Here is a 27,603-nt window from a genome sequence, read left to right as displayed (position 1 = left end):
CTATTATCGTGAGGATCTCGAAGCTCAGTACTCTGTTGTGCAAATATTGATGAGATGACAAATATTTGTCATGTCATGTCATTATCCTCACCGCTTATCCTGAACAGGGTCGCGGGAGGGTGCTGGAGCCTATCCCAGCTGACTTCGGGCGAAAGGCCCACTACACCCTTCACTGGTCGCCAGTCAGTCACAGGACGGACATAGACACCGTCACTGAGAGGGAACTGAACCCACGTTGCCTGCACACAACTCAGGCGAGTGTACCACTACACGATCAGTGACATGATAAATATTTACTAATACGTTTTTTGCCAAAATCTTTTGTAAATGTAGCCATAATTGGGCATGGATTTAATTTATTTGTTCCTTGTTAGTTATTTATATGTATAGTTAATTTATGAAGTTAAGTAATTTACATATTAGTATTTGCATTTAATTCTATACATAGTATTGCATTGTTTGGAGGACACGCCCTTGCCTTCCGTTTCCCTTTAAATACTTCCCGGTTTTGGCCCCACACGTGTATAGATGATCAACTGGTTTGACCCTGCGGTCACTTCAGCAAAACTTTATTAAGAATAGAGACATGGAGGACAAATTATCACCTCAACAATTCACCCTTCAATTCCCTCTTTTGCGGCAGCAGCCAACGAGGTATTTTTTTCGTTTCTATATTGTTTCAGTATGTGACATTAGTTACTTTGTTGTTTTTATGAATGTATTGTCAATTGTATTATTTATTTGTGTACAGTTTTCACGGTGTGATGGAGTAAGACGCCTTCATTAAACCAGTTACAAAAAGAAACCCATTTGTGTTTGTCGTGCCTGCGGAGGGAGTTTCAGTGAAAACTCGACAGTGAAAACGCGTCTGTTTCACCAACGCAAGTGGACAGAAGATGTCGCCGGAGACTGCTTCAACGCTCGTCGAACAGCACGATGGCCGCCTACGATGACGTCGTCACGTCAACGGCAAGAAGTGAACGCTAAGCTCAATTCGCATTTCACACACAAGCAAGACGGTTGCATAGGAGCTACAGTTCCAGGAAGAAGCCACAAGAAGCTTGGACTGTTGTTAAGAAACTAATCCAAGGAAAGGGCGATTTTTGTAATTGTGCTATTTAGTTAGTGTGTGAGTAAAGTGTGGGTTGATTGTATAATAATTACAAATAACCACTAGGGATCAATATTTTACATGGTTTACATTGATTGGGAGTATTATATTGACTGTTCAATATGTGCACCGATTCCAAGTTAAAGTAAGACTGCATATCTGGAAACTAATCTTAATACAAATGATGATCCTACACAAGAAAGAGACCTGCTCCTTCTCAGAGCTGAATATAATAAATTGTCGGCTGATAGAGTAGCTAATAGTCTTTTGTGGTTGAGAAGGGCCTATTATGATCAAGGCGAGAAAGCGGGTAAGTTGCTATCTTGGCAAGTTAAAAAAAGACATACCGACGGAGCTATCAAGAGCATTACAACCCCATTGGGAAATATATCTATGGATCCATTGGAAATTAATGATACCTTTAGAGAATATTACCAATTTCTGTATAAATCCGACATGTCAAAAACACCAGAAGATCAAAATGAATTCCTGGATCAGTATCAGTTTAAAATATTACCAGATGAATTTAAAAAAGAACTTGATAGCGATTTAGAAATTGAAGAAATTTCTGAAGCCATTCAAAGTACAAAAAGTGGCAAAACTGGTGGAAATGATGGACTGCCCATTGAATTTTATAAAACTTTTAAAGAAAAGTTACTTACCCCTTTATTGAATATGTATAATGGCTCACTTCAAAGTGGGATACTCCCGCCCTCCTTACGTCTGGCGATTATAACACTCATTTTGAAACCGGGAAAGCCCCCAATGGAATGTTCATCTTTTAGACCAATAAGTTTAATGAACTGTGATACTAAAATATTGTGCAAATTATTGGCTAAGAGGTTGGAAAAACACATACCATATCTGGTACATCAGATCTACGTTTTGCTCCTGGCACTTCTCTTGCAGTTGCCTGGCAGCAAAAATCATGTCAATGGTGCCTCGTTCTTTTCGGAAACCGCATTGGCTCTCAGGCAGCAGGCCTTGTTCAAGATGTTTTATCAGACGGTTGAGGAGGATTCTGGCGAGAATTTTGCCTGCAGTTGACAACAGTGAGATTCCTCGATGGTTGTTGCAGTCCTGCCGGTTTCCTTTCCTCTTGTACAAGTGGGTTATTGAGGCATCCTTAAGATCCTGAGGAACTGATTCATGCTTCCAGATCAGGCTGAAGAGTTCACTCATGCGGTGGACGAGCATACTACCGCCATTTTTGTAGATTTCTGCAGGGATGCTGTCTGCGCCAGGTGCCTTGCCACTAGACAGTTGGTTTATGGCCTTGAGGAGTTCACTCTCTGTGGGTGCATCATCAAGGGAATTTGCTGTTGGTATCTGTGGGAGTCGATTGATGGCTTCATTTTTAATGACTGAGGGGCGATTTAGCACACTGTCGAAATGCTCGGCCCATCTCTTCAAGATGTCCTCTTTGTCAGTGATCAGTGTTGTTCCGTCACTGTGGAGAAGTGGAGATGGTCCTGAGGATGATGTTGGCCCATAAATCTCTTTCAAACTGCTATAGAAGTTCTTCATGTCATGGGTATCGGCAAAACGTTGAATTTCATCTGCTTTTTTGCTCAGCCATGTGTCTTGCATTTGTCGTAGCCGCTGTTGGATGGCTTTCCGTTTGTGTCTGAATGTCTGTTTCTTTACTGTAGAGGTCGGATCATCCAGGAGGGCTTTGTGAGCCTTGTGTTTGTCTTCTAGCAGCTGGCTGATTTCGTTGCAGTTCTCATCAAACCAGTCTTTGTGCTTTTTTCCAGAGGGTCCAAGGCACGTGTATGCTGTATTGTAGACGGCCTCCTTCAGTGTTGACCATGCAGCCTCAACATTTTTGTTCTCTAGAGAGATTGTGTTTAGTTGCTCGTCTAGGGAATTGTTGAGGCGCTGTTTGATGTCGTTGGCTTTAAGCTTGTTTACTGCTAGCCGTTTCAGACTTTTTGTGCCCTGTGGTCTCCTCTTAGGTTGGATGCGTAGATTTAGCTTGGACACAATGAGACGGTGGTCTGTCCAACATTCCGCGCCACACATTGCTTTGGTGACACGGACATCCTGCCTGTCCTTCCTTCTAACAATGACGTAGTCTATGAGGTGCCAGTGTTTTGACCTGGGATGCATCCATGATGTCTTGTTTCGAGTGGGAAGACGGAATACTGTGTTGGTGATGAGCAGATCATGTTCCGCACAGGTTTGCAGGAGCAGCAGGCCGTTGCTGTTGCATTTGCCCACCCCATGTTTCCCGAGTATTCCATCCCATGAGTCGCTGTCACAGCCTACTCTCGCATTGAAGTCGCCAAGGATGATTAATTTGTCACTGGTAGGCACACTTGAGATAAGGGCACTCAGTTCTTCATAGAACTTGTCTTTGGTCTCATCAGTGTTGGTCATTGTAGGTGCATAAATACTAGCTATGGTGGCGAACTTCTTTCCATGTGAGAGGGGGATTCTCAGAGACATCAGTCTGTCGTTTATGCCTTTGGGCGGACCCTCTAGTTTGCTGACCAGTGAGGATTTTATGGCAAAGCCGACTCCGGCTTCCCGCTTGGCTTCCGGTTCGCGGCCACTCCAGAAGAAAGTGTAGCCTGCTCCTCTTTCACAAAGTTCTCCTTCTCCTGCTAGTCTTGTTTCGCTGAGAGCAGCAATGTCAATGTTGTACCTGCTGAGTTCTCTTGCGACAAGTGCTGTTCGTCGCTCAGGTCTGTCGGTGTTTTCTCTGTCGAGTAGGGTGCGCACATTCCATGCTGCTGCATTCAGGGGAATGCTTTTTTCAAATAAAGTCAAATAAAGACTCAACATCAAATGATTAGAGTTCCGAAATTTAGTTTCTTTGATTTCTGGAGTTCAGGAAATAGTACAAAGACAGATATCTAGGCGACCTTTTCTTAATCTGACGAGAAACTGTACTCAAGACAAGTACAATAGAAAAATGGCGCGCTGATCTCAGCCCAGCCTTACATTTTATAGGAGGTTTTCTTTGTCAAGGGTCATGTAGGTTGAATCGGTCGTCCTTGCTCCCTCCCCCGGTCCACGTTCCACGTCCAAGGCTGACCTTCTCAGGCAGGCGGCAGTCTCTCCGTCTCTCCTGCTCACATTCCCCTGTAATCTTGTCAGTGTACAGATTGTGTGGTGTATGTTTTCCCAGATCAGATTATGTTTTTGGTGTTCTTGATCGCGTCCCTGTGACGTCCTCCCCTGCCCAACTTGATATGTTTGTATCTTCTATGGCCTATGTGGAGAATGTGTTTTATTGTATTTGTCCATGAAGTGCTATCTGGTTTGTCATCAGTTTGACCTGAGCAGACTGAATCTGTTTGTTCTGAATGAGAGTGTGGGTCATGAAAATACTATGTGTGCAATTTTGAGGTCTTACATTTAAACTATGTCATATCAATTTAGCATATGAATGAATCAGTAAACACCATGACTACAATCCCAGTCAATCTTATCGATGCACTGTACTTCTACTTTCATTTGATAAATGCTTTTTGTTTAATCAATGTTTAACATATTCAGTAAATATGAACCTGCTAAATTAAATAATTGACCTTCTGTCCCGTAAGTGTTTAAAATAATGCCAGCAATCGTAATACAAACCTTCAATATTCATGTCCGGTGTGGCCATTCCCTATAAGAAGGGAAGGCCGGAGAAAGGGGACACCTTTCACTTTTTTCTTTTTGGGGAGACTTCTTTTGACATCAGCATGGGACGAGAATAAAATCTCTTTCTAACCAAAATGACTGTGTCAGAGAATTTTTTTCCATCACCAATTCTGTCATGCTCGGCGACCTGTCCGGAGGGAAACTGAGCCAGACCCACACATCAACAACAAAATATACCCCATTTTTGGCATTTTGCTCCATTGAGGGTCTCGGGGTGCTGGGGCGCAGGCGTTCAACAGCCGGCCGGCTGAACTTTCGGTGAGATGCTTTTACTCACAATGGGTGTTGTGCGCCTGTGTCCAAGCGGTCGGGGCTTTTGGGGTCGTTAAAGAAAGCTTGTGCGTGTGGGTCTGCTGGCTGATTGGTCATGGAAAATGTCCCTGTGTTAGTTTCAATTATTGTTTAAACAAGAGGCCTCCATAATGATTAAGACATTAAAAGATGTCAAAGTAACCGCACTGTGAAAGAACATACGAAAACGTATAAAAAAATAAATAAATAAATGAAAAAAAATAATGATAGGAACTATGTAAATGGGGACTAGCGCGGGAGAAATGTGCAGAGGATAAAGAAAAGAAAGGTCTAGTGCTTAAAGAGATGAGAAATAAGAAGTGTACAATTATAGCTATAGACAACATAGTCGTGAATAAGCTCAGTTTGAGCACAGACCCTGGCCACGGTGTAAATTTTAGCAGGAAAATTATGAGCTGATAATAGAAATAATGAAAAGAAGCGCGCTTCCACGCATCGTATTGGGCACTTTGTGGCATGGAACACAGTAAGGATCGAGGCGTACCGTTGTGTGGAGGGCCTGGGGCGAGCCGACAGTTTCGCTCGTACGTAGCAAGAGATGCGCTGTTCAGATACGTACCCTATGATTACTCGTGTTCTGGTCGGATAATTCTGTCAGGGTCTTGCCAGCGAAACGCTGGGAAGAAGGTGGCAGGACTCTCCAACCGCGGACACAGGAAAATCAGTTTAACAAAGAGTGTTTATTGATTCACAATAGTGGAAGTCCAATCATCAATTAAGGCAAATATATCTATCTTAGCATTACATCCGTCGATAAATCAGGAGAAAACACAAAGCGCTGGCGGATAAAAGCTCACACCAGGAAGGAGATAAACGACGGAACGAAAAGCGCTTGCACCGGCAAGGAAAAGGAAAAACGTTCAACATAAATAGCTTGCCAAAAGGGCAAGAGGGAAAACCAATTGGAGAAAACGAGGAACAAAAAGAGACCGAGCAATAGCTGGCAAAACGTGGAACACAAAGAGATCGCAAGAGCAAAAATGCATGAACAAGAGAACAATCGATACCAGGGTCATGAACGTGAGCAGTGCAGGAAAATTATCCGACGCCGGGCAGTCAGTGTAGGTGGCTTAAATAGTGTGTGTAATTAGTCAGTGGATGGATGTCAGGTGCGGCGCCGGTGGGCTGGGCTCCCGCTCGTGATGACGCGGGCGGAGTCGGTCGGAGGAGGAGACGCCCCTGCTCAGCTGAGAAACATAAACAAAAGTGCACATGGCAGGGAGGTGACGAAAACAACAACAAAACAGGCGTGACCGGCACGGGTCATGACAACCGGGGGAAGCAGTTAATCCAGCAGCCGACGCATGCAGCTCCCATTGCGTCTGCTCTTTCCGTTTCCGCTGCTCCTGGGCCAGGTTCTGGTGACGCAGCGCCACAGCAGGTTTGTTGTCCGCACCTGCCGGTCAACAAGGTTACGTAACAGAAGTAGGGGTGGTTATAGACATTGGTTTTGAGTGGGGCGTGCTCTTGCTGTGGGTTGTGGGATTACTGGGTGATGAGTGGTCCAAACCGAGCCACTTCCTGAAATGTGTCAGCCTGTGGTCCAGCGCCATGCCAGTCACAAAGAGCTCCACGAGCACGGGGCGCCACCGCTACCCCCTCCGACAACGCTTCTATGGCTTCCAAACGCACACTTGACGCCTCAACCCGATTGGGACCACATTCCACGATAGGGGTGCCCGCGGAGCCTCCGCATTCAAGGACTCGCAGGTCTTGGCATTCCGTTGACGACTGATGGACAACAGTTTTTGATGGTGGAACAAGATATTCCACGCTTTGGAAAATTCTTCTGCATATCCCAGTGAGCAACAACACTGTCACGCTTGTGGGACTCTTGAGATTGGCTGAGTCACTGCCATGGACCGAACCCGCACCTGTGAAACACTGGAATTCGAGTGGGACTGAATTTCCAGAAGGGACTGAATTTGACTGTGCACTTCCGCCGGGGGAAGCATATGTTGTCCTCCGTTCCAGCAGATTAGGCAGCTCTGAGACCAGGGTGGTGTTTCAGCACCCATTACGAATTCCTCTGTTATGGAACATTTTCCGAATTTCTCAGCACTGTGGTAGACAATGAATTGGTCACTCTGAAGCGAAAGCTCTGTTTGCGTCACTGCCAGAGGGGTCGTGGACCCGGGGTCTGACTGATGTTGTGCTCTGCTCCACAGCGTCTCCAATTTGTTTTTGCTATATCTGCGCCTTCCCCATTTGACAGAGTTAATGCCGGCACACCTTGGGGGCAAAGGGGGGCATTCCGGCCATAATGGCTGGGATGAGGACTGCATCGCTCTTGGTGCCCTCCACATCCTGGAATGGACTCTTTTCTGTGGAAAATGGATTTCATTGGCATCTCTGGTGCTCAATTTTTGTGTGGAGTGTGTCTGCTTGTTGTGTTTCAGTTGAAGTGTAGATGGAGTTGGATGTAGACTGGAATCTCACTTGGAGCAAGTGATGAGGAGGACTCCTATGAGGGTCATAAGATGTGGACGTGATAATCTGAAACAATAGTGTTTGCAAGAGCTCGTCGGTGACGAGGGCTTGGCATCTCTCGAGGGAGTCGATGCCATGGGATTCTCACGCTGGAGCGTGGCCTCAACTATGTTTTTGCATATCATTGGACTCATGTTTTTGTTTTGTATGTTAATGTGTCTTGTCCTATCATGCTTTTATTACGCTGTGGATTTATTCTGTTCTGTAACGGTGTTCCTTCATCCTACTTGACCTGTGAATATAGGTTTACTAGAAAGTGTTAGAAAGGATCTCCCCCTTTTTCCCCACTCTTTCGAAGGGGGCGGGGGGTTTTGACGAAGGTTCAGCGAAGCTTTGATGCCTCCACATGGACTACACTGGGAATTGTGAGTGTTACTGCCGGTTTGCTTAAAGATCTATCATTGCGGGGGGAACTTCGTGATCGGGGTGGTTGATTTGGGATTTTTTGGAATTATTGCTGGATTTATGTGTGGTCCTGTAGGAGGTGTTAGAGTGACACCAGGGAGCAATTTGGCCTTACACTTAGTTTTCCTAGTTAAACTACCCTTATGTAGCATGCCTTGAGCATGATTTAGGTTTTAGTCAATTAGGTTTCCCAAATTTTAGACAATGGATTCATATAAAAGGTTGGAATGGGATTTTTGGTGACATGCTGGTGTCGTTTTTGCTTTACCAGGACAAGATTGCCTCGAGGGGGGGAAATATGTATTGTATTTTTGTATTCACTTTTATGAACATTTTAGTAATTCTCTTTAACGATGAGGGGATTGGAGACTAAAGAAGTGACCAGTTTTGGTTTTGAAATTCCAATGTGAACGAGATAGTGTCCAGGAGGACAAAAGGCTTGACCAGCTCTAGGTGTGGAGCACTCAAGGTGATAGAAGCAGTCAAGATGGCACCAGAAGGCCACTTCAAAGAGCAACCACATCTGCTCTCGCCGTAGGGAGCTTTGGGGGCAAAATCGAAGACTAGTACAATGAGAATGCATATGCAACAAGGTAAAGTTAGACATTCATGTCCGGTGTGGCCATTCCCGATAAGAAGGAACGTGAGGGGACACCCTTTCCCTTTTCTCTTTTTTGGGGAGACTTCTTTTGACATCAGCATGTGACGAGAATAAAATCTCTTTCGAACCAAAATGGCTGTGTCAGAGAGGTTCTTACCATCACCAATTCTGTCATGCCCAGCGACCTGTGCGGAGGGAAGCTGAGCCAGACCCACACATCAACAACTAAATATACCACACAGGTTAATAGAAGGTCACAAAAACATGGACCTCTTAAACAGGAAAACGTGAGTTCAGCGGTAACAGGGTTGTGTCTATGCTGGCAGTTTAGCAGGAAGCAACAAAAACAGATGCACGTCTTTAACCGTGTTTGACAGGAAACCGTTTAGCTCGCATTTAACAGAATTGTGACCCAAACATTGTGTTGTAAGCTGAAACCGTTCGAACAACAGGAAGAGTGTGGACGGGTGTGATCAAGTCAAAGTGTTCATGTTTTTCCATTCTTTATGGGTTGTCATATACAAATTTGCTTTGCTGTGCTTCAATCAAACGCCGCACAGGAGCGGGAAAGCTTTTCTCTTTGCCGGACTGCTCCTCGCAAGTGACAAAGACAATCTTGGTTGGGTGATTTATTTGTGCAGGCGTGTCTCGTTTTTGAAAACTTCTTTGACAAATCTTGTTAAAGCAATTCCTTCTGGAATGATTCAATCTGACTCTAAAAACTGTACACACTGGGGCAAAATGATCAATGGCGGTTGATGAATTTTCGTGGATATAACAAAAAGGATTACGATTTTTAAAAAATCAAGTACGTGTTGGTCTTATTTATGAAAATTTTACTGGCTCGGTCAATGAACCTCGGGTGGCCCTGCACAGTTTTGTGCACGTGTGCATAGTTTCACCTCATCCAAACATTTAAAATAAATTTAATGCATCCATCCAGGGTTGCACGGATCTCATCAGTGAACAAGCGCATGCTGTAAGGAATGCATCTGCATCTTTGGCTTACTATGGGTTTAAAAAGGGAGAACGTCACAACCCCCTGTTCTACCAGGGCCCCTTTAATTCTTTCAGGTATCCAGATTATAATGGAACCAAAAAGTACCCACGATGAAACTACAGTGGAACCTCGGTTCTCGACCATAATCCGTTCCAGAACCCTGTTCGAAAAGCGAATTGTTTGAACACCGAAACCATTCCTTTGCTGCTTGCACTGACTTTCTTTGGAGGCATGATTAGGGGCTAAAACACTTCGTACACGTATATAAAACGCGAGAGCAAAACGCAGCACGTCCGCACGCGACAACTGTTGGTCACGAAGAGAGAGAGAGAGCGATCTACACCCGTACGCCGCTCAGCATCCCACCCTCGCATACGCACTCATGCGTCATACCGGCGTTCGAACTCCGAGGTTTGTTTGAACTGCGAAGCAAGAATTTCTCTTTTTTTTGTTCGAACTCCGATTTGTTCGACCTCAGAGTCGTTCGAGAACCGAGGTTCCACTGTGTCTCTGAATGCAAAATGAAAAACTTGTAAAGATATTTCACTTGAAGGATTCCTATTCTATCAATGACATTATGTTGCGATGGCCACCAGTGGTCCCCATCAATAAGTTAGGGTCCCACAACAGGTGTTCCATCAGACGCACACAAAAGCCTGTGTGTGCTAACTTCAGCTCGCTTCCAGTAACGTCTGTGACTATGTCCGGAATGAAATCGGGCATCAGCCGCAACATGCTTCCTTTTTAAATGCTCGTTTATCACCGTTGTGCTGCGAAAGGGAGGTTTACATCGTAGGACGGAATTTTGTGAAGTGTCCCCATGGTCCGGTCCAAGTTGGGGTCGCACGCATTGCTCCGTGTGCGGCAGGCACAAGTCAAGGTAGCACGGTAAAAACAATATAAGACAAAGTCGCCGCTTGACCTTTGACTTGGCCAAACCAAATTAGTCTTTTTGTGTCCTGCAGACGTCAGACAAAATGATCTCTGTTCTGTCAAAGAGGAGCCAGACTTGACTCACATCAAAAAGGAGGAGGAGGAGGAGGAGATCAACAAGTCACCACTGAACGTTCTCCCTATAAAGACTGAAGATGAAAACAAGGATGTGAGTGAGGACAACAGAGGGGCGGAGCCTACTAGCAGCAGTTCAAGTCATCACGTGACAACAGAAGGTGATGAAGACCACTGGGGGCCAGCACAAGCACATCATGAGGACACATTATCAGACGCTCATGACGATGATGATGATGATGATGACGATGATGGGCAAGCCAAAGGTGAAAGGGCACGTCACACTGATTCATTAACTTCAAAGTTGTCTTTAAAACCACACACAAGAACACACAGTGGAGAAAAAACATTTTCATGCTCATTTTGTCGCAAAAGCTTCTCACAAAAGGCACAATTTACAAGGCACACAAGAACACACAGTGGAGAGAAGCCTTTTTCATGCTCGGTTTGTGGCAAAGGATTCTCTCAAAAGGCACATTTAACAGAACACACAAGAATACACAGTGGAGAGAAGCCTTTTTCCTGCTCAGTTTGTGGCAAAAGCTTTTCTTTAAAGTCATATTTAATAAAACACACAACAATACACAGTGGAGAAAAACATTTTTCCTGCTCAGTTTGCGGAAAAAGTTTCTCTCAAAAGTCACATTTAACAGAACACACAAGAACACACAGTGGAGAGAAGCCTTTTTCCTGCTCAGTTTGTGGCAAAAGCTTTTCTTTAAAGTCATATTTAAGAAAACACACAACAATACACAGTGGAGAAAAACCTTTTTCCTGCTCAGTTTGTGGAAAACACTTCTCCAGGAACTCAAGTTTAACAGAACACACAAGAACACACAGTGGAGAAAAACCTTTTTTCTGCTCAATTTGTAGGAAAAGTTTCTCTCAAAAGTCACGATTAACAGAACATACAAGAACACACAGTGGTGAAAAACCTTTTTCCTGCTCAATTTGTGGAAATAATTTCAATCGTAAGTCGCATTTAATAAAACACACAACAATACATAGTGGAGAAAAACCTTTTTCTTGCTCAGTTTGTGGCAAAAGCTTCTCTCAAAAGTCTAATTTAACAATCCACACAAGAAAACACAGTGGAGAAAAGCCTTTTTCCTGCTCAGTTTGTGGAAAATGCTTCTCTCAAAAGTATAATTTAACAAGCCACTTAAGAAGACACAGTGGAGAAAAGCCTTTTTCCTGCTCAGTTTGTGGCAAAAGCTTCTCTGGAAAGTTTAATTTAATAGAACACACAACAACACACAGTGGAGAAAAACCCTTTTCATGCTCAGTTTGTGGCAAAAGCTTCTCTGGAAAGTCAACTTTAACAAAACATAAAAGAATACACAGTGGTGAAAAACCTTTTTCCTGCTCAGTTTGTAGGAAAGGTTTCACTCAAAAATCAACTTTAACAAATCATAGAAGAACACACGGTGGCGAAAAACCCTTTTCCTGCTCAGTTTGTGGAAAGAGTTTCTATCGTAAGTCGCTTTTAACGAACCACACAAGAACACACAGTGGAGAAAAGCCATTCAGTTGCAGTGTTTGTGCTAAAAAATTCTTCACTAAACAGGGTGCTGAGAGTCACAATTGTGCTGGTGAGAATTGCAGCAATCCTTGAAGCTTAAAAAAAAAACGATGTAAATGTGATTTTGAATAAAATATGATAGATTTAATTTTGAAAAGCTTTTTTTATTGACATTAAGCCAATTTGATCAGTGCCAGAATAACCATTGTCTCTGAGTGATGATGAGTTGTTTTGTTTTTATATCAAACATTATCAATGAAATTAATTGCCTTTGCCTGGAACAACATTTGTTAACGTTATGCTTTTCAGTTGTCTTTTTAATCCTAATGGAAAAGGTGTGAGATGAAACGGTGCTTATGAAATCGGTATCTTCCACAATCATCAATAAAATCACTTGTTCCACTTGCTCAACTGGCCTTCATTACGCTGTGAAAAGGTGAAAAACTGAACAAGAAGTTGAACTATAAAAAGAACCAGAAAGAGAAACGCAAGTAGTCTCAGTTTCTCTCAAAGGTTTTGGAATGTCAGGAGTTGGCAGCTTGATGGTGACTGGAGTCAGCGTTTATTTGTCACCCCGAAGGAGATGATCCGCATCACGCAGTTCGTTGCTGCTGCTGTCTGAATTGGACCCTGGAGGTCACCCGCCAGCGTCCTGAATTTCACCGGCAGATCTTCAGCTATCCCACGTCTGACCCCAAATTGTTGTGGAATTTTCAGCAGTAAGGGAAGATCAATGAGATAGTCTGGAAAATAAATTGTCTTTTGGGTCAGTCTGCAGAGTGATCTCAGTGGGAGAAGTGTGTGGGAAGATACGGATGCAAACAGGAAGATGAAGATTTATTTGACAGTGGAATCTTAAAACAGAGATATTTTTTCTGCATTGAGCATACTTATCAGTCAAAGTCGTGTTGTACAAGAAGCGAAAGGCACTTTCTTCAAAAGCAGGTGGCCACAATAAATAACAAAAACCTTACTTGCTAAATAGTTTTCCATAACATTAAGATTGAACAAAATATTGACACGAATATTTAAAAAGAAACGATTAAACATTGAATACTAAATTATTACTAAAACAGTTGAATGAATCTTGAAATAATAGTGAATAGGCGTAGTTTAATGAATACTGAGACGAATAATGAAATATTTCAGTGCTTATATCAACACTGAAATCATTTTTAACACTCTAATATTTAGATAATAAAACAGTGACGTATTTTAATTTAAAATTCGCAACAACGTCGCTGGCGAAAAAACCTGTAAAAAGGCAAAGGTGCAAACATGTTGACATAAAGTATCACTTTATCATGTCAACTGATAATAATAGGGAAATACATTTGGAATACTGTCCAACCGACGACATGGTGGCAGATGTTTTAACAAAACCAGCAACAAAAGTAAAATTCAATACATCTCTCAAGTTCATATTTGGGAACTAAAATGTTTGGTCAAATGCATACGGTTTAAATCTTTCGTTTTTTCTTTTTTCAAATCGTACGTTTTTCCAATGTTTGGAAAAAGATAACAATGATTTGCATCGCAAATGGCGACATCTGTCGGTGAGCGGTGACAGTGCTCCATATGGCCAGCAGCCAATCATATCACAGCGGGGTGTGTCCTGTTCTTCGGATTTCGTGCGGAACAGACTGCAGTTTTCACGCAGGAAATCCATTCAGCGCTACTTTAAAAATCGATGCCATCTTTAATTCGTCTCGTCGAACAAAGAGAAGCTCACGAGTTATCGCCAAGCAGAGATCAAGTGCGGATTTGTTGGGATTGGCGTTTGAAAATGTGTGCAAGAACGACACCCAAGTACAAAGAGGAACTTTGTGGAATAAAAGAAGAGAACGAGCAACATCTTCAACTGCTGGGCAAAGGTTTACAAGCAGCCTCGTGTTGTGCTACACGAAGCAGGTTTGTACACGTTTTACTCTCATTTGCTTTGTAAAGAACGACTTTCTATCGTTAAAAATATGCATCACAACATTAAGTTGTTTGGGGAAATGCGTTCAAGGTTAATTGCCTCTCTCATGTCTTGAATAGACATTAATGTTTCACAAGTTTAAGTCAAAGATTTTGAATTTGTTCACCTTTCCTCCTAAGCAAGTATATTATTTGTGTTCTCTTGGTGCCGTTGGAATTTAACTCTAAGACTGTAGCATAACTTTTACCAAATTATTCGAATTAATTATCTGATTCCATTAATGATTAACCAAACATGACCGACATTCATCCAACAATTATGCGCGCTCGTTTTGAGAGAAAGACGACCAGGAAGCCGGCAACTTCACACAGGAGCCGATTTATTCCTCACAGGAGATCTAGTACAAAAGCCCTCTCAACACAGTTCTGCGCGCCTCTGTACCCAACAGAAGACAAAGTTTTGTTACCTCTTTTGGATTTCACCTGGACGGGTAGTATTGATAACACATAGTCCTGTTTACTGGTCCCAGTCAAGCCACTGGATTGAATTGACACCACAGCACCGTCCGTCTCTGACACTTTCTAAATCAACATCGGCCAGTGTTGAACTTATTTGCTTCGTTTGGGAATAAATATGCAACAAGGTAGGGTGCTTCTTATTGCATACTCTACACACCAAACGTCCTTTGCATTCTCTGCTTCTGTGCCCAATGCACAAACAACCAAAGCACATTCCTTTTTCCCTCAAAAAAGACATCTTTTCGACTTGCGTCTTTTTATCCAATAGAAGGCAAACATCCTAAGAATGTCCAGCTCCACAAAACAAGCATGCCTTTACAGGTAAGTTCTTCTCCATTTTATTTACAGGCTCCATTTTCTTTTCCACAGGTGCTATTGTAGTGGCAAAGCTACTCCCTTTAGCTTTCGTACCAGTCCGAAATGTCCCACCTCTAAACTCTTTTTCCTGTTGCAGGCAAATCTTGTATATCTCCAAAGAGAGGATCACTTGCAATCTTAACTTGCTTCTCCACAAACTCCACAATGTCATGAAATGTGGCTCTGCGATGGTACGTTTCTTGCAGATGGCAGACCACACTTCTCCACTTATCTCTAAGCTTGTAAGGCAGTTTTTTAACCATAATTTGCATATTGGTGGGCACGTTTAGGTCACCTACAGAATCTCCCGTTGAATTACAGCATTCACGAAGCAATAAACTGTAGGCCTTGAGATTTTCTCCCTTTAGCAAAGGCCATGAAAGTACCTTGTCCATGTATGCAGAAGCTACTTTAAATGGATCTCCAAAATGTTCTTGTAGCAAAGCCTTCGCTTTAATTAATCCACGAGAAGGTGGCAGATGTTGACAGCTTCGGACCAGATCCAGGGACTGGCCTCTGGTATATTGCTCGAGGTAGTACAAACAGTCCTTGTGATTAGGAGTTCTTTCTTCGATGTTGTGTTCAAAGGCTCTTATGAAACTTAGGAATTGTAATGGATCTCCATCAAATATTTGCAAATCTCGTTAGGGTAACAGCAAAAGTGATTGTTTGAAAAGTGAAGATGTAATTTCATTTTGCTTCTCCAGTGCTGTAAGCAAACGATCAGGTTGTTGGTGAAGCTTGGTCACTCTGTATTGTTGGAATAGTTTCACGTTGTACACCTGCTGGTAGTGATGACAGACCGGCCCCAGTTAAGACAGAATGAAGCTCAGGTTGAGGATACACTTTGGGTCTGACAGTAGAACCTCCTGTTGAAATTATGTACGGCTTTCAAGCAACAATTCCAGCTCTCCCTTGCTGCCGTGGGAGTCGGAAACAGAACGGACGAAAGAAAAATAGCCCTTTTGCGAACCAATGCCGGAGCCGAGGCCATCGAGGTATTCAATGAACCCGAAGATAAAGACAAGTATGAAAAGGTCCTACAAAAATTTGATGAACACTGTCTAGCTAAGAAAAACGGAACTTGTGAGAGATACGTGTTTCGTTCAAGACTCTAACAGCCCGGTTGGTCCTTTGACAATTTCCTCACCGATCTCAAAATTCAAGCCAAGTCTTGTAACTTTGGTGATCTGAAGAACTCGATGATAAGGGATCAGATTGTGTTCGGGACTAACGAAAAGAAACTAAGAGAGAGGCTGTTGAGGGAGGCGGACCTAACATTGGAAAATGCAATAAAGACTTGCCAAGCTAACGAGCTAGCAAATCAGCACGTGCTAACTTCCCAAGCAGCACCATCTTATGAAAAAACAGAGTCCGTGAAGGCAGTGACGAGCAAAGGTAAACTGCGATTCAAGAAAAAGACCAAAAACAATGAAAATGATCAAGCTCCATTCAGCTGTAAAAAGTGGAGAAATGCACGAGCCAAAACGGTGTCCTGCATTTGGGAGAACATGTGCTAAGTGTAAAAAGCAAAATCACTATGCTAAGATGTGCTACACCAAGAAGAAAGTGCACACCGTGCAGGAAGACACAGATGATAGTGATGACCTAAGTGACACTTTTTTCATCAAAATCGTGTCATATGACGAAAGCGATGTGCAACAACAAACTAGAGGAGACCCAGAGCAAGCTGTTAATGCAGTAAAAGAAGATAAATGGATTGCACCACTGCTTGTCAATGGGACACTATTTGCTTTTAAAATTTACACAGGAGCAAAAGTAAACATAATTAACGAAAAAGAGTTGAAATCACTTGAAGAGAAACCGGAAAGAGTCACAGACAAGGCCGTGAAATTGAAAACTTACAACAATCAGCCAATAAAAACAAAGGGATGTTGAAGGCTAAAAGTGACAGCAAAGGGAAGACAACACAAATTAACGTTCAAAATTGTGCCGAGTAGACTAGTATTGTCAGGTTTAAAAGGTCCTGACGCCTTCATTAGACTGAATTAAATGCAGAGAACCAGAGGAATAACCAGGGAAGGTTTTGTCTTTTCTCCATCGCGATGGGAGGAGAAGCCAGGAAGTGAAGTAGACGTCTTGCCAGTTCACTCTCCCGCACTCTCACTGACTTCTTCGCCCATCCCTCTGGACTTTATTCAGAGAAAAACGAAACCTATGGAAAGTGAAACTTAAAACAAGCGTGTGGGTGTGCGCATGTGTGCTGAAGCAATGATGTGCGTGTCTGTGAGTGTGTGTGTAATTATCATTGATACAAATAGTGTATAAAAAACATGATTAAAAATACACAAACTATTTACATACTCTCACAAGTATAACCATGGAGACAAAGCAGCTGAAGATCTTGGATTGATAAAAATAATTTACCAAATCAACAAAGTGTTGCAGAGTGAAGGTAGTAAGAGTATAGTGAACAAATACTTTTCTGTCTTCAAAGGACAAGGGACGCTACCTTACACTTATAAAATACAGCTCAAGGAAGATGCTGAACCTGTAGTACATGCCCCGAGAAGAGTCCCAGCCCCTCTCAAAGAGAGATTAAAAAAGGAACTGAGCAGAATGACACCGATCAGAGTCAGAGAAAGTGGAAGAACCCACCGACTGGGTAAATTCCATCACATGTGTTAAAAAGAGAAACTCCCCAGAGTTACGTGTTTGCCTCGACCCCAAAGATCTGAATGAGAACATTAAAAACGAACATTATCAGATTCCCAAGCGTGAAAAAATCCTGAGTGACATGGCAGGTGCTAAGTACTTCAAATTAGATGCATCGCATGGATTTTGGTATTCATAAATGTGTTTGGTTTGCTTTTGAAATAAAGATTTTACAAAAAACGTATGAGTAAATATTTATCATCTCATCAATATTTGCACAACAGAGTACTGAGTTTCGAGATCCTCACAATAATAATTCTCAAAATTATATTTCTTATCAATTTAGCTTAGTTAAGGGATATTTTATTGACAATCTAACATCACGATACAAAGACGGAAAAAAAATTGGTGGTGGGGGGGAGCGAATCTTTTTCTTCTTGGTAGGGGCCGGCGTGAAATAATTGAGAAGCACTGCTAGTATATGCAGACATTATATTCAAACAATCTTGCAGCCCGAGTGAACCGCAGCATCGGTCAGAGAATCGTAAACGTCCCACTGCTGGAGCAGCAAAGGCTTCTCGGGGCATAGGCGGAAGTGACGCGAGAGATGACTCACCAATGTGGCGTGAATTTAGTTATTTTGTTAATTTTTTTAATCAACCGAAATAAAATATTATGTAAAAAATATATATATTAAAATAGAACAGCCAGGTGTAAAAACAAACACAGAAGCAAAGAAATATATTTGAAAAATACGCGCTTAAAGCATGACGTCATTAGCAAGCGCGCAGCTTCCGCAAGACATCGACCACATCCACCGACCCGTCCACACCGGAACAAAAACAGTCCACCGCTAAATTCTTCTGATTTAGTGTAGAACTGACTGTAATTTTCTCAAAGGATGTCCAGTGCTACTCTAAAGGACTACGACATAATTCATTAAGTCTTTGTGTCCCGATAACCTCATCTTCGCGCGTTGATGCTTTTCGGCGTAGTTAGCTTAGCTTGTTAGCTAGCTAGCCGCTAACGAAAAGAGGCACATGACTCATCGCCAAGCAGAGATCAAGTGCGGATTTTTTGGAGTTATCATTTGAAAATGAGTGAAAGAACGACACCCAAGTACAAAGAGGAACTTTCTGGAATAAAAGAAGAGAACGAGCAACATCTTCTACTGCTGGGCGAAGGTTGCAAGCAGCCTCGTGTTGTGCCACTCAAAGCAGGTTAGTACCCGTTTTACTCTCATTTGCTTTGTATAGAACGACTTTCTATCGTTAGAAATATGCATCACAACATTAAGTTGTTTGGGGAAATGCGTCCAAGGTTATTTCCGCTTTATTTTTAAATATTGCCTTTTACTTGCAGGTCTGCTGAACATTTATTTTTGGCAAATGAAATCAGTGCAGAAAATAAATGCCAAAGAATAACCAATAGTGAGGGGTGAACTCCATGTTTTCCCAGTATAAAATTTTAACTGATTATTTAACATTTTACATTTTCTGTTTTTTATATCTTGTTCAACCAATTCCTTACGGAATGAATTCTGCTTGAATCTAAAATATGTGCACACTGCGGCAAAAACATTAATGGCGGTTGATCAATTTTAGTGGATAAAACACAAAATATTAACTTTTTTTTTTAAAATCAAGTACGTATTGGTTTTATTTATTTATTTATTAACTTTGTACTGGCTTCGTCGGGTGAGAGTCAATGAACCTCCGGTGGCTCTGCACTGTTTTGTGCACATGTGCGTAGATTCACCCCATCCAATCATTTAAAATACATTTAATGCATCCATCCAGGGTTGCACGGATCTCATCAGTGAACAAGCGCATGCTGCAAGGAATGCATCTGCATCTTTGGTTTACTCTGGGCTTTAAAAGGGAGACCGTCACAACCCCCTTTTCCAGCAACAAGTCCAGGAACATTTTGTTCCTGGTAATAAAGTTCCTGTGGCTCAGGTGGTTTGCATCTCCCCCGCAACTCAAAGTTCTTGATAATTTATGCAAATGATAATGATGACGGAACAGTGGGAGGTCTTGTGTTACTTTGTTACTCATTACTGACACCCTATGGCTGTTAAGCATCATTGCAGTTACAAAATAATTCAGGGAACTCTTATAATATTATGGTGTATCTTAGTCTAATTTGAATATGTATTGGATAACTTTAATGTATACAGTCATTATTCAAATATGTCAACATGAAAGTCAGAGTGAAAGTGTTGTTGCTTAATGCTTATGTGTAAGAACTTTTACTCTTCAAACGTAATTTTGTTTTAAAATTTATTTCAAAACAGAAATTTTATAAAAATAAAAAGGGTAATGTCGGAACTTACTCGCAGGATAAATGTCATTTTGGGTAAAAAAAAAACCCAAACGTAAATCATACAATAAATAGCGACTCTGATTCCAGGGCCCCTTTAATTCTTTTAGGTATCCAGATTATAATGTAAGCAAAAAGTACCCACGATGAAATTATCTATAAATGCAAAATGAAATACTTGAAAACATATTTCACTTGAAGGATTCCTTTTTTATCGATGTCATTATGTTGCGATGGCCCCCAGTGGCCCCCATTAATAAGTTAGGGTCCCACAACAGGTGTTCCATCAGATGCACACAATAGCCTGTGTGTGCTAACTTCAGCTCGCTTCCAGAAACGTCTGTGACTAATTCAGGAATGAAATCGGGCATCAGCCGCAACGTGCTTCCTTTTTAAATGCTCTTTTATCACAGTTGTGCTACTAAAGCAGGGATGTCCAAACTTTTTGCAAAGGGGGCCGGATTTGATGTTGTAAAATGTGGGAGGGCCGACCTCGGCTGACATTAACTACATAAAGAACAATATATTCAAACACATTTTAGCAAGTGATTCTGTGTTTCACATTTGCTTTTTTATTTTCATTTAAACCATCAAACATGTATTTTGGTTCATTTGAAGCATGAACATCACATGCAATTGAATATTTGCTTAACTTTTTTTCTTAAACAGAAGTAATTATAGTCTTGAGTGCAAATATTTGAACATGAATTATATCATCATGGGAGTTCAATGTTCACAGAATTTTTGAATTACAGAAATGATTATCCACAAGTGCAAGGACTAATTTGATATATATGACATATCATCAAATATAAATGTTGAATGAACATTTTATTCTGGAATGAAAACCGACAACTTGTCTAAATTTGTGACTGAACAAAACAAAATTAAGTCAGTTATTTAAATGACAAATGACTTGCCTGCATTAATGTGACGGGTGATACTGAGATCTGGACTGCAGCACAAAGGCCAGGTCTGGCTCAAAGGCAGTGGTATTGATGCGCAAGGTGAGAGTCTGTGAGCCGTGTCCTCACGCGACTCTGATTTAAGTTCATAACCGAGACTGTCTTTTCACACAAATACGTCGACCCAAACAAGCTCAGCATTTTTCTAGCAAACTCTCGAACCTCTCGAAACCTGCCTTTATCCATCTGTCGGTAAAAGTTGTCGAGAGAAAGTTGCCGGTGCCGACTGCGGCTCTCGGCGTCACACTGCAGCTCAATGAGCTCCAGCTGGGCTGGAACATTGTCTGTGTCCACGGAGAAAGGTGATGAAAAAAGAGGATATGCTTCTCAATAGCTGCAAAATTCCGAAAGCGTCGTGTGAACTCTTCAGCCAAAGACTTCCTATCTAATGCGTACTTTGTTTGCGCACTGATATTGCTCTCAGTCAACTTTCCTTTTTTTGTTTATTGTCGCCATTTTAGAAATTGGGGGTAAAGGTCACCCGGGGTGATGTCGCAGAGTGGGTAAATTAGGAACAGCAATTAAGAAGAGAGCGAACTAAGCACTGTATATGTGCGGGCCAGAATTTATTAATTTTATTACAGAGGCTGCGGGCCAGATGAAGTTTGACCCCGGGCCGCATTTGGACTTTGGACATGTCTGTGCTAAAGGGAGGTTTACATCGTAGGACGAAATTTTGTGAAATGCCCCCATGGTCCGGTCCAAATCGGGGTCGCACGCATTGCTCCGTGTGCGGCAGGCACAAGTCAAGGTAGCACGGTAAAAACAATATAAGACAAAGTCGCCACCTGAGGTTTGACTTGACCAAACCAAATTTGTCTTTTTGTGTCCTGCAGACGTCAGACAAAATGATCTCCGTTCTGTGAAAGAGGAGCCAGACTTGACTCACATCAAAAAGGAGGAGGAGGAGATCAACAAGTCACCACTGAACGTTGTCCCTATAAAGACTGAAGATAAAAAAAAGGATGAGAATGAGGACAACAGAGGGGCGGAGCCTCCAAGCAGCAGCTCAAGTCATCACGTGACAACAGAAGGTGATGAAGACCACCGGGGGCCATCACAAGTACATAATGAGGACACATCAGATGCTCATGACAATGATGATGATACTAATGATGATGATGATGATGATGGGCAATCCAAAGGTGAAAGGGCATGTCACACTGACTCATTCACTTCAAAGCTGTCTTTAAAAGGGTACAGAAAAACACACAGTGGTGAAAACCCTTTTTCCTGCTCGGTTTGTGGCAAAAGCTTCTCTCTCAAGTCTTATTTAGTAAGGCACACAAGAACCCACAGTGGAGAAAAACCTTTTTCTTGCTCAGTTTGTGGCAAAAGCTTTTCTTTCAAGTCATATTTAAAAAAACATACACGATTACACACTGGAGAAAAACCTTTTTCATGCTCAGTTTGTGGCAAGAGTTTCTCTCGAAGGTCTCATTTAATAATTCACACAAGAACACACAGTGGGGAAAAATCTTTTTCCTGCTCTGTTTGTGGAAAATGCTTCTCTCAAAAGTCAGGTTTAACATATCACACAAGAAAGCACAGTGGAGAAAAACCCTTTTCATGCTCAGTTTGTGGCAAGAGTTACTCTGACAAATCTAGTTTAACAAGCCACACAAGAACACACAGTGGTGAAAAACCTTTTTCTTGCTCGGTTTGTGGCAAAAGTTTCTCTCAAAAGTCACATTTGACAACGCACACAAGAACACACAGTGGAGAAAAACCTTTTTCCTGCTCGGTTTGTGGCAAAAGCTTCTCTTTAAAGTCACCTTTAATAAAACATAGAAGAATACACAGTGGTGAAAAACCTTTTTCATGCTCAGTTTGTGGCAAGAGTTTCTCTGACAAGTCTCGTTTAACAAGCCACACAAGAACACACAGTGGTGAAAAACCTTTTTCTTGCTCGGTTTGTGGCAAAAGTTTCTTTCAAAAGTCACATTTAACAACGCACACAAGAACACACAGTGGAGAAAAACCTTTTTCCTGCTCGGTTTGTGGCAAAAGCTTCTCTGGAAAGTCACCTTTAATAAAACATAGAAGAATACACAGTGGTGAAAAACCTTTTTCCTGCTCAGTTTGTAGGAAAGGTTTCACTCAAAAATCAACTTTAACAAATCATAGAAGAACACACAGTGATGAAAAACCCTTTTCCTGCTCAGTTTGTGCCAAGAGTTTCTCTCAAAAGTCGCATTTACGAAACCACACAAGAACACACAGTGGAGAAAAGCCATTCAGTTGCAGCGTTTGTGCTAAAAAATTCTTTTCTAAAACGGGTGCTGAGAGACACAATTGTGCTGGCGAGAATTGCAGCGATCCTTGAAGCTTAAAAAAAGAAAACAAAAAACTGAAGGAACTGACTCATTGTGGTAAGATGTAAATTTTGAATAAAATATGATATATTGAATTTTGCAAACCTCTTTTATTGACACTAAGCCAATGTGATCTGTGCCAGAAGAAGCAATGTGTCTGAGTGATCATGATTTGTTTTGTGTGTTTACATCAAACATGTAAAGGAAATTAATTGCCTTTGCCTGGAATAACATTTTTTAACATTATGCTTCTCAGTTGTCGTTTTAATCATACCTAATGGAAAAGGTGTGAGAAGAAACGGTGCTTATGAAATTGGTTCCTTCCACAATCATCAATAAAATCACTTGTTCCACTTGCTCAACTGGCCTTCATTACGCTGTGTGAAAAGCTGAAAAACTGAACTCGAAGTTGAACTCTAAAAAGAACAAGAAAGAGAAACGCAAGCAGTCTCAGTTTCTCTTTCTAGGTTGAGCTCTATCAAGCGTTTGGGGTTTGTTGCTAAGCAGAATCTCACTTCGGAAAAACTATCATTTTGTCAAATATACAAAATACTTTTTTCATGCTATATTATATTTTTTATACTTTGGATTGCTTATATAATGAAATCGGGAAATATTGAAATGTAAAATTAGCAACGACATACAGACTGCAATTAATAAGAAATATAGAAACATTTTATAAATATTGAACACATTGAGAAGAGTTAATCTTGAAATAAATATTGAAATATAAAAAATACTTGTGTTTTAAATTATTTCAATAACCCGACCCCGGATGAGCGGCAGACAATGGCTGGATGGATGGAATGATTTAAATTGCATACATATTCAAATGAACAAATATGTTCAGAAATATTCAAGTGTGAAATAAAAAGGTTTAAATTAATATTGATATAATTCCACATTAAAATAATTGAATAAATATTGTAGTATTACATCAGCAAGCTTAAATATACATTGAAATAAATAAAAAAAAAAAGTCATGTATTTTTAAATGGCCTAATTTAGATATGGGAAGTAATTCTCTTTATGAAACTATGAAGGGACTGGAGCTCACAGTCGTGACCAGTCTTGGTTCTGAAGTTCCGATGTAACCAGAAACTGCCCTGAGAGAAAATAGGCCTGAGCATTGTTTATGGTGGGGGCAATTCTCTCGCCAGGTCAGTGACCTTCCAGGGTATGGAAGTAATTTAAGGTGGTCACGAGTAGACTGGTCGTATCAACGGGGAGACGCATCTGCTCTCCCTCTGGGGGACTTTTGGACGGAAATCCCAAAGACGAGCGGGATGGGAATGCATATGCAACAAGGGAAAATTAGATATTCACGTCCTATTTGGGTATTCCCTATAAGAAGGGAATGCTGAGAGGGGGCTCGCACGTTTTTGGGGAGACTTCTTTTGACATCAGCATGTGACGAGAATAAAATCTTTTTCGAACCAGTTCTTTTCCATCACCAATCCAGCCTGGCTCGGCTGCCTCTCCGGAAGGCAGCAAGGACCCACACTTCAAAGACAAAATATACAACATATTGAAAGAAAAACAATACTCAAATATTGAAATAAGTATAGAATTGAATGAATAAACAACAAAGAAATAAATACCTCCTGGAAAATATTATTTATCAACATTCGTCAAAGCACAACATTTCGATCAGATTGAGTTCTTGCTTGCACATTCTTAAACAATCGTAATTTTTTTACTTTTAATTTTTAAGTTACTTCTGTGCATTTCACACCTGTGCCTTCAGGGAATTTCTACGTTGTTCTACTTGAATAAATCCCCATCAAAATACCATCATTTATGACACCACGGCTGGACAAATAATATCCAGAAACACACTTACGCACCACTGAGTGAGTGTTGGACGATATAGCTTCTCTTGAAAGGTCCGACTTGAAAATGTCCTTGCAAGTGTATCTAACATTAAATCCATGCTTTTCCCTCCTTTGGCCATTGTGGTTTAAAAAAAAGCAAGAATATATTTTAGATTTTCCAACGGCCGCCAATTACGACTTTTGGGTGTGTTGATTCGGCATAGCGCCGCCCCCTCACGAGTGAGTATCCAATCATAAAACGCGTTCATCACCCTCAGCATAAGGCCAGCGAAAAGGCTCACTGTAACCAACTCGTGATCTGATTGGCTATCGCAACCGTCGAACAAATATGAAAGCTCATTGACTTTGACAGAAGAGACGCTTGCACAATTGCATCTTAAGGCCTCGGAACGAATAATGCGTGCTCCTCGTATTGTGAAACCTGCCCAGCAACACGAGCGAGCGGAATTCCAATTGGATTCAAAACCCTCACCTAAAAATACAACGCTCAGCTATAATATGACACCAATGCGCCGATTATGATTTTTTTTTTATTATTGATTATGTTTGGCCAGCAGAGAAGGCCTTGAAGGCCCAACACTGAGTTACTTAATAGCCTAAATTAAACTTTACTTTCATCAATAGAGTTAAAGTTATGCTTTATTGTAGGCGTTATGTAATTAATAGTGAAGGATTATATTACGATTGCTGGCATTATTTTAAACACTTACGGGACAAAAGTTCAATTATTTAATTTAGCAGGTTCAGATTTACTGAATATGTTCGACATTGATTAAACAAAAAGCATTTATCAAATGAAAGTAGAAGTACAGTGCATAGATAAGATTGACTGGGATTGTAGTCATGGTGTTTACTGATGTATTCATATGCTAAATTTATATGACTTCGTTTAAATGTAAGACCTCAAACTTGCACACACAGTATTTTCATGACCCACACTCTCATTCAGAACAAACAGATTCAGTCTGCTCAGGTCAAACTGATGACAAACCAGATCGCACTTCATGGACAAATACGACAAAACACATTCTCCACATAGGCCATAGAAGATACAAACATATAAAGTTGGGCCGGGGAGGACGTCACAGGGACGCTATCAAGAACACCAAAAATACATAATTTGATCTGTGAAAACATACACCACACAATCTGTACACTGACGAGATGACAGGGGAATGTGAGCAGGAGAGACGGAGAGATTGCCGCCTGCCTGAGAAGGTCAGCCTTGGACGTGGAACGTGGACGGGCTGGGGGAAGGAGCAAGGACGACCGATTCAACCTACATGACCCTTGACATAGGAAACCTCCTATAAAATGTCAGGCTGGGCTGAGATCAGCGCGACATTTTTCGATTGTGCTCGTCTGAGTACAGTTTCTCGTCAGATTAAGAAAAAGCCGCCCAGATACTATTTCCTGAACTCCAGAAATCGAAGAAACTTAAATATCGGAACTCTAATCAGTTGTTGTTGAGTCTTTATTTGACCCTTTTCTTCATGAGTACAAAAAAAACGAACACGCATTGGAGTAAGTTTGGATTTTCAGGTTCATTTTCGAAATATTTCTCGTTTTCTCTGTGGCTCAACTCCAACATTTTTGGTGACCCCGACGTGATTTTCTCAAAAAGGGAGTCCTTGCGGCTTGTACTTCACACTCTACAATATTCCAGGCCTGGACAATCAGAACAAAGGTAGGGGAGAGCCTGTTTATTCAAAGTCTCCTGATTTGCTATATTGTAGAGTGGAAAGACGTGGCCGATTATTAGACCGTTAAATTTTGTCAGTGTTTCTGGATATATTGTTTCTGGACTTCAGGAATGCTTTGTATAGAATGTAGATTGCGCATGGATTACTAGTAATATTGGAAGCGTACGCAGGTGAAATAAGTAGGGGGCTACTGTTGTCGGCCGGCAACAGAAATTAGCACCCGGAGTCAAAAAGGGGGACTCCTGCTCTGGCAGTCGAAGAAGGGGATGCACAGCTGACTAGCAGAACGTGTGCACGGCGATCCCAATAAAGTGACGCTCAGTATAGTTAGTATAGTATAGTATATAAGTGGCCTGAGGCTGGGAAAGATTCGAACTTTCGGACCGCCATTATCTGTCGCTGCAGAGGCATACACGGTGGAGGGAAGTGCACAGCTGACGAGCTGATGGTCGCACTGCAACCTCAATAAAGCGTGCGCAGTCACGGTAAAAGAGCGGGCAGTCACGGTATACGTGGTTGACCGAGGCGTGGAGCGTTCCGGTTGCTGGAATATAGAATAGATTTTAAGGTGTTCCGATATTGTTGACAGTTTCTTGCTTTCGCGGTGTTCCAATGTGGTTCACTAGCTCTGTTCTGTGTTTGTGCTGTTGTCTGTGTGTTAATTGTGACGTTGTTGTGTAATTGTCTAACTGCCTATACGTTGTGTGTGTCCCGTGGCAATTTGTGGCCCTTGCTGTGCTGCGTTCTACTGGGTTGTTGTGTCTCATGTTTATAATTCTCGGGTCTATGTCTTATGATACTCAATTGGTTTAATGTTAGGGGGTGTAAGAGAAAGTAGAGTGTTAATGTCTGGTGAGTGATGATAAAAAGGAGAGAGTGGGGTTTGCGTCCCACACTCACAACAAAACATGCTTAAAGTAACGTGTGGTGCTTACAATATATCGTGTG

At 41.6% G+C, this 27,603-nt stretch overlaps 1 protein-coding gene and 1 pseudogene across 1 annotated transcript; one reads left to right on the top strand and one right to left on the bottom strand.

The window, feature by feature from the left end:
- The window catches only part of LOC148341907 (uncharacterized), a 58,906-nt pseudogene that overhangs the window by 5,557 nt on the left and 25,746 nt on the right, over positions 1 to 27,603 (bottom strand).
- On the top strand, positions 7,914 to 12,514 carry LOC148341908 (uncharacterized). Its single transcript, XM_088284070.1, has 2 exons — positions 7,914 to 7,932; positions 10,743 to 12,514. The coding sequence occupies exons 1-2, from the start codon at positions 7,914 to 7,916 to the stop codon at positions 12,194 to 12,196; spliced, it is 1,473 nt and encodes a 490-aa protein (XP_088140196.1). The 3' UTR covers positions 12,197 to 12,514.

This window comes from Idiotropiscis lumnitzeri, chromosome 2 (assembly GCF_059441095.1).
Source record: "Idiotropiscis lumnitzeri isolate Australia: NSW breed Sydney's pygmy pipehorse chromosome 2, RoL_Ilum_1.0, whole genome shotgun sequence".
In the NCBI taxonomy this organism is placed as follows: domain Eukaryota; kingdom Metazoa; phylum Chordata; class Actinopteri; order Syngnathiformes; family Syngnathidae; genus Idiotropiscis; species Idiotropiscis lumnitzeri.
Note: the sequence above shows the minus strand (reverse complement) of the source record. Positions and strands in the feature narration are given on the sequence as shown.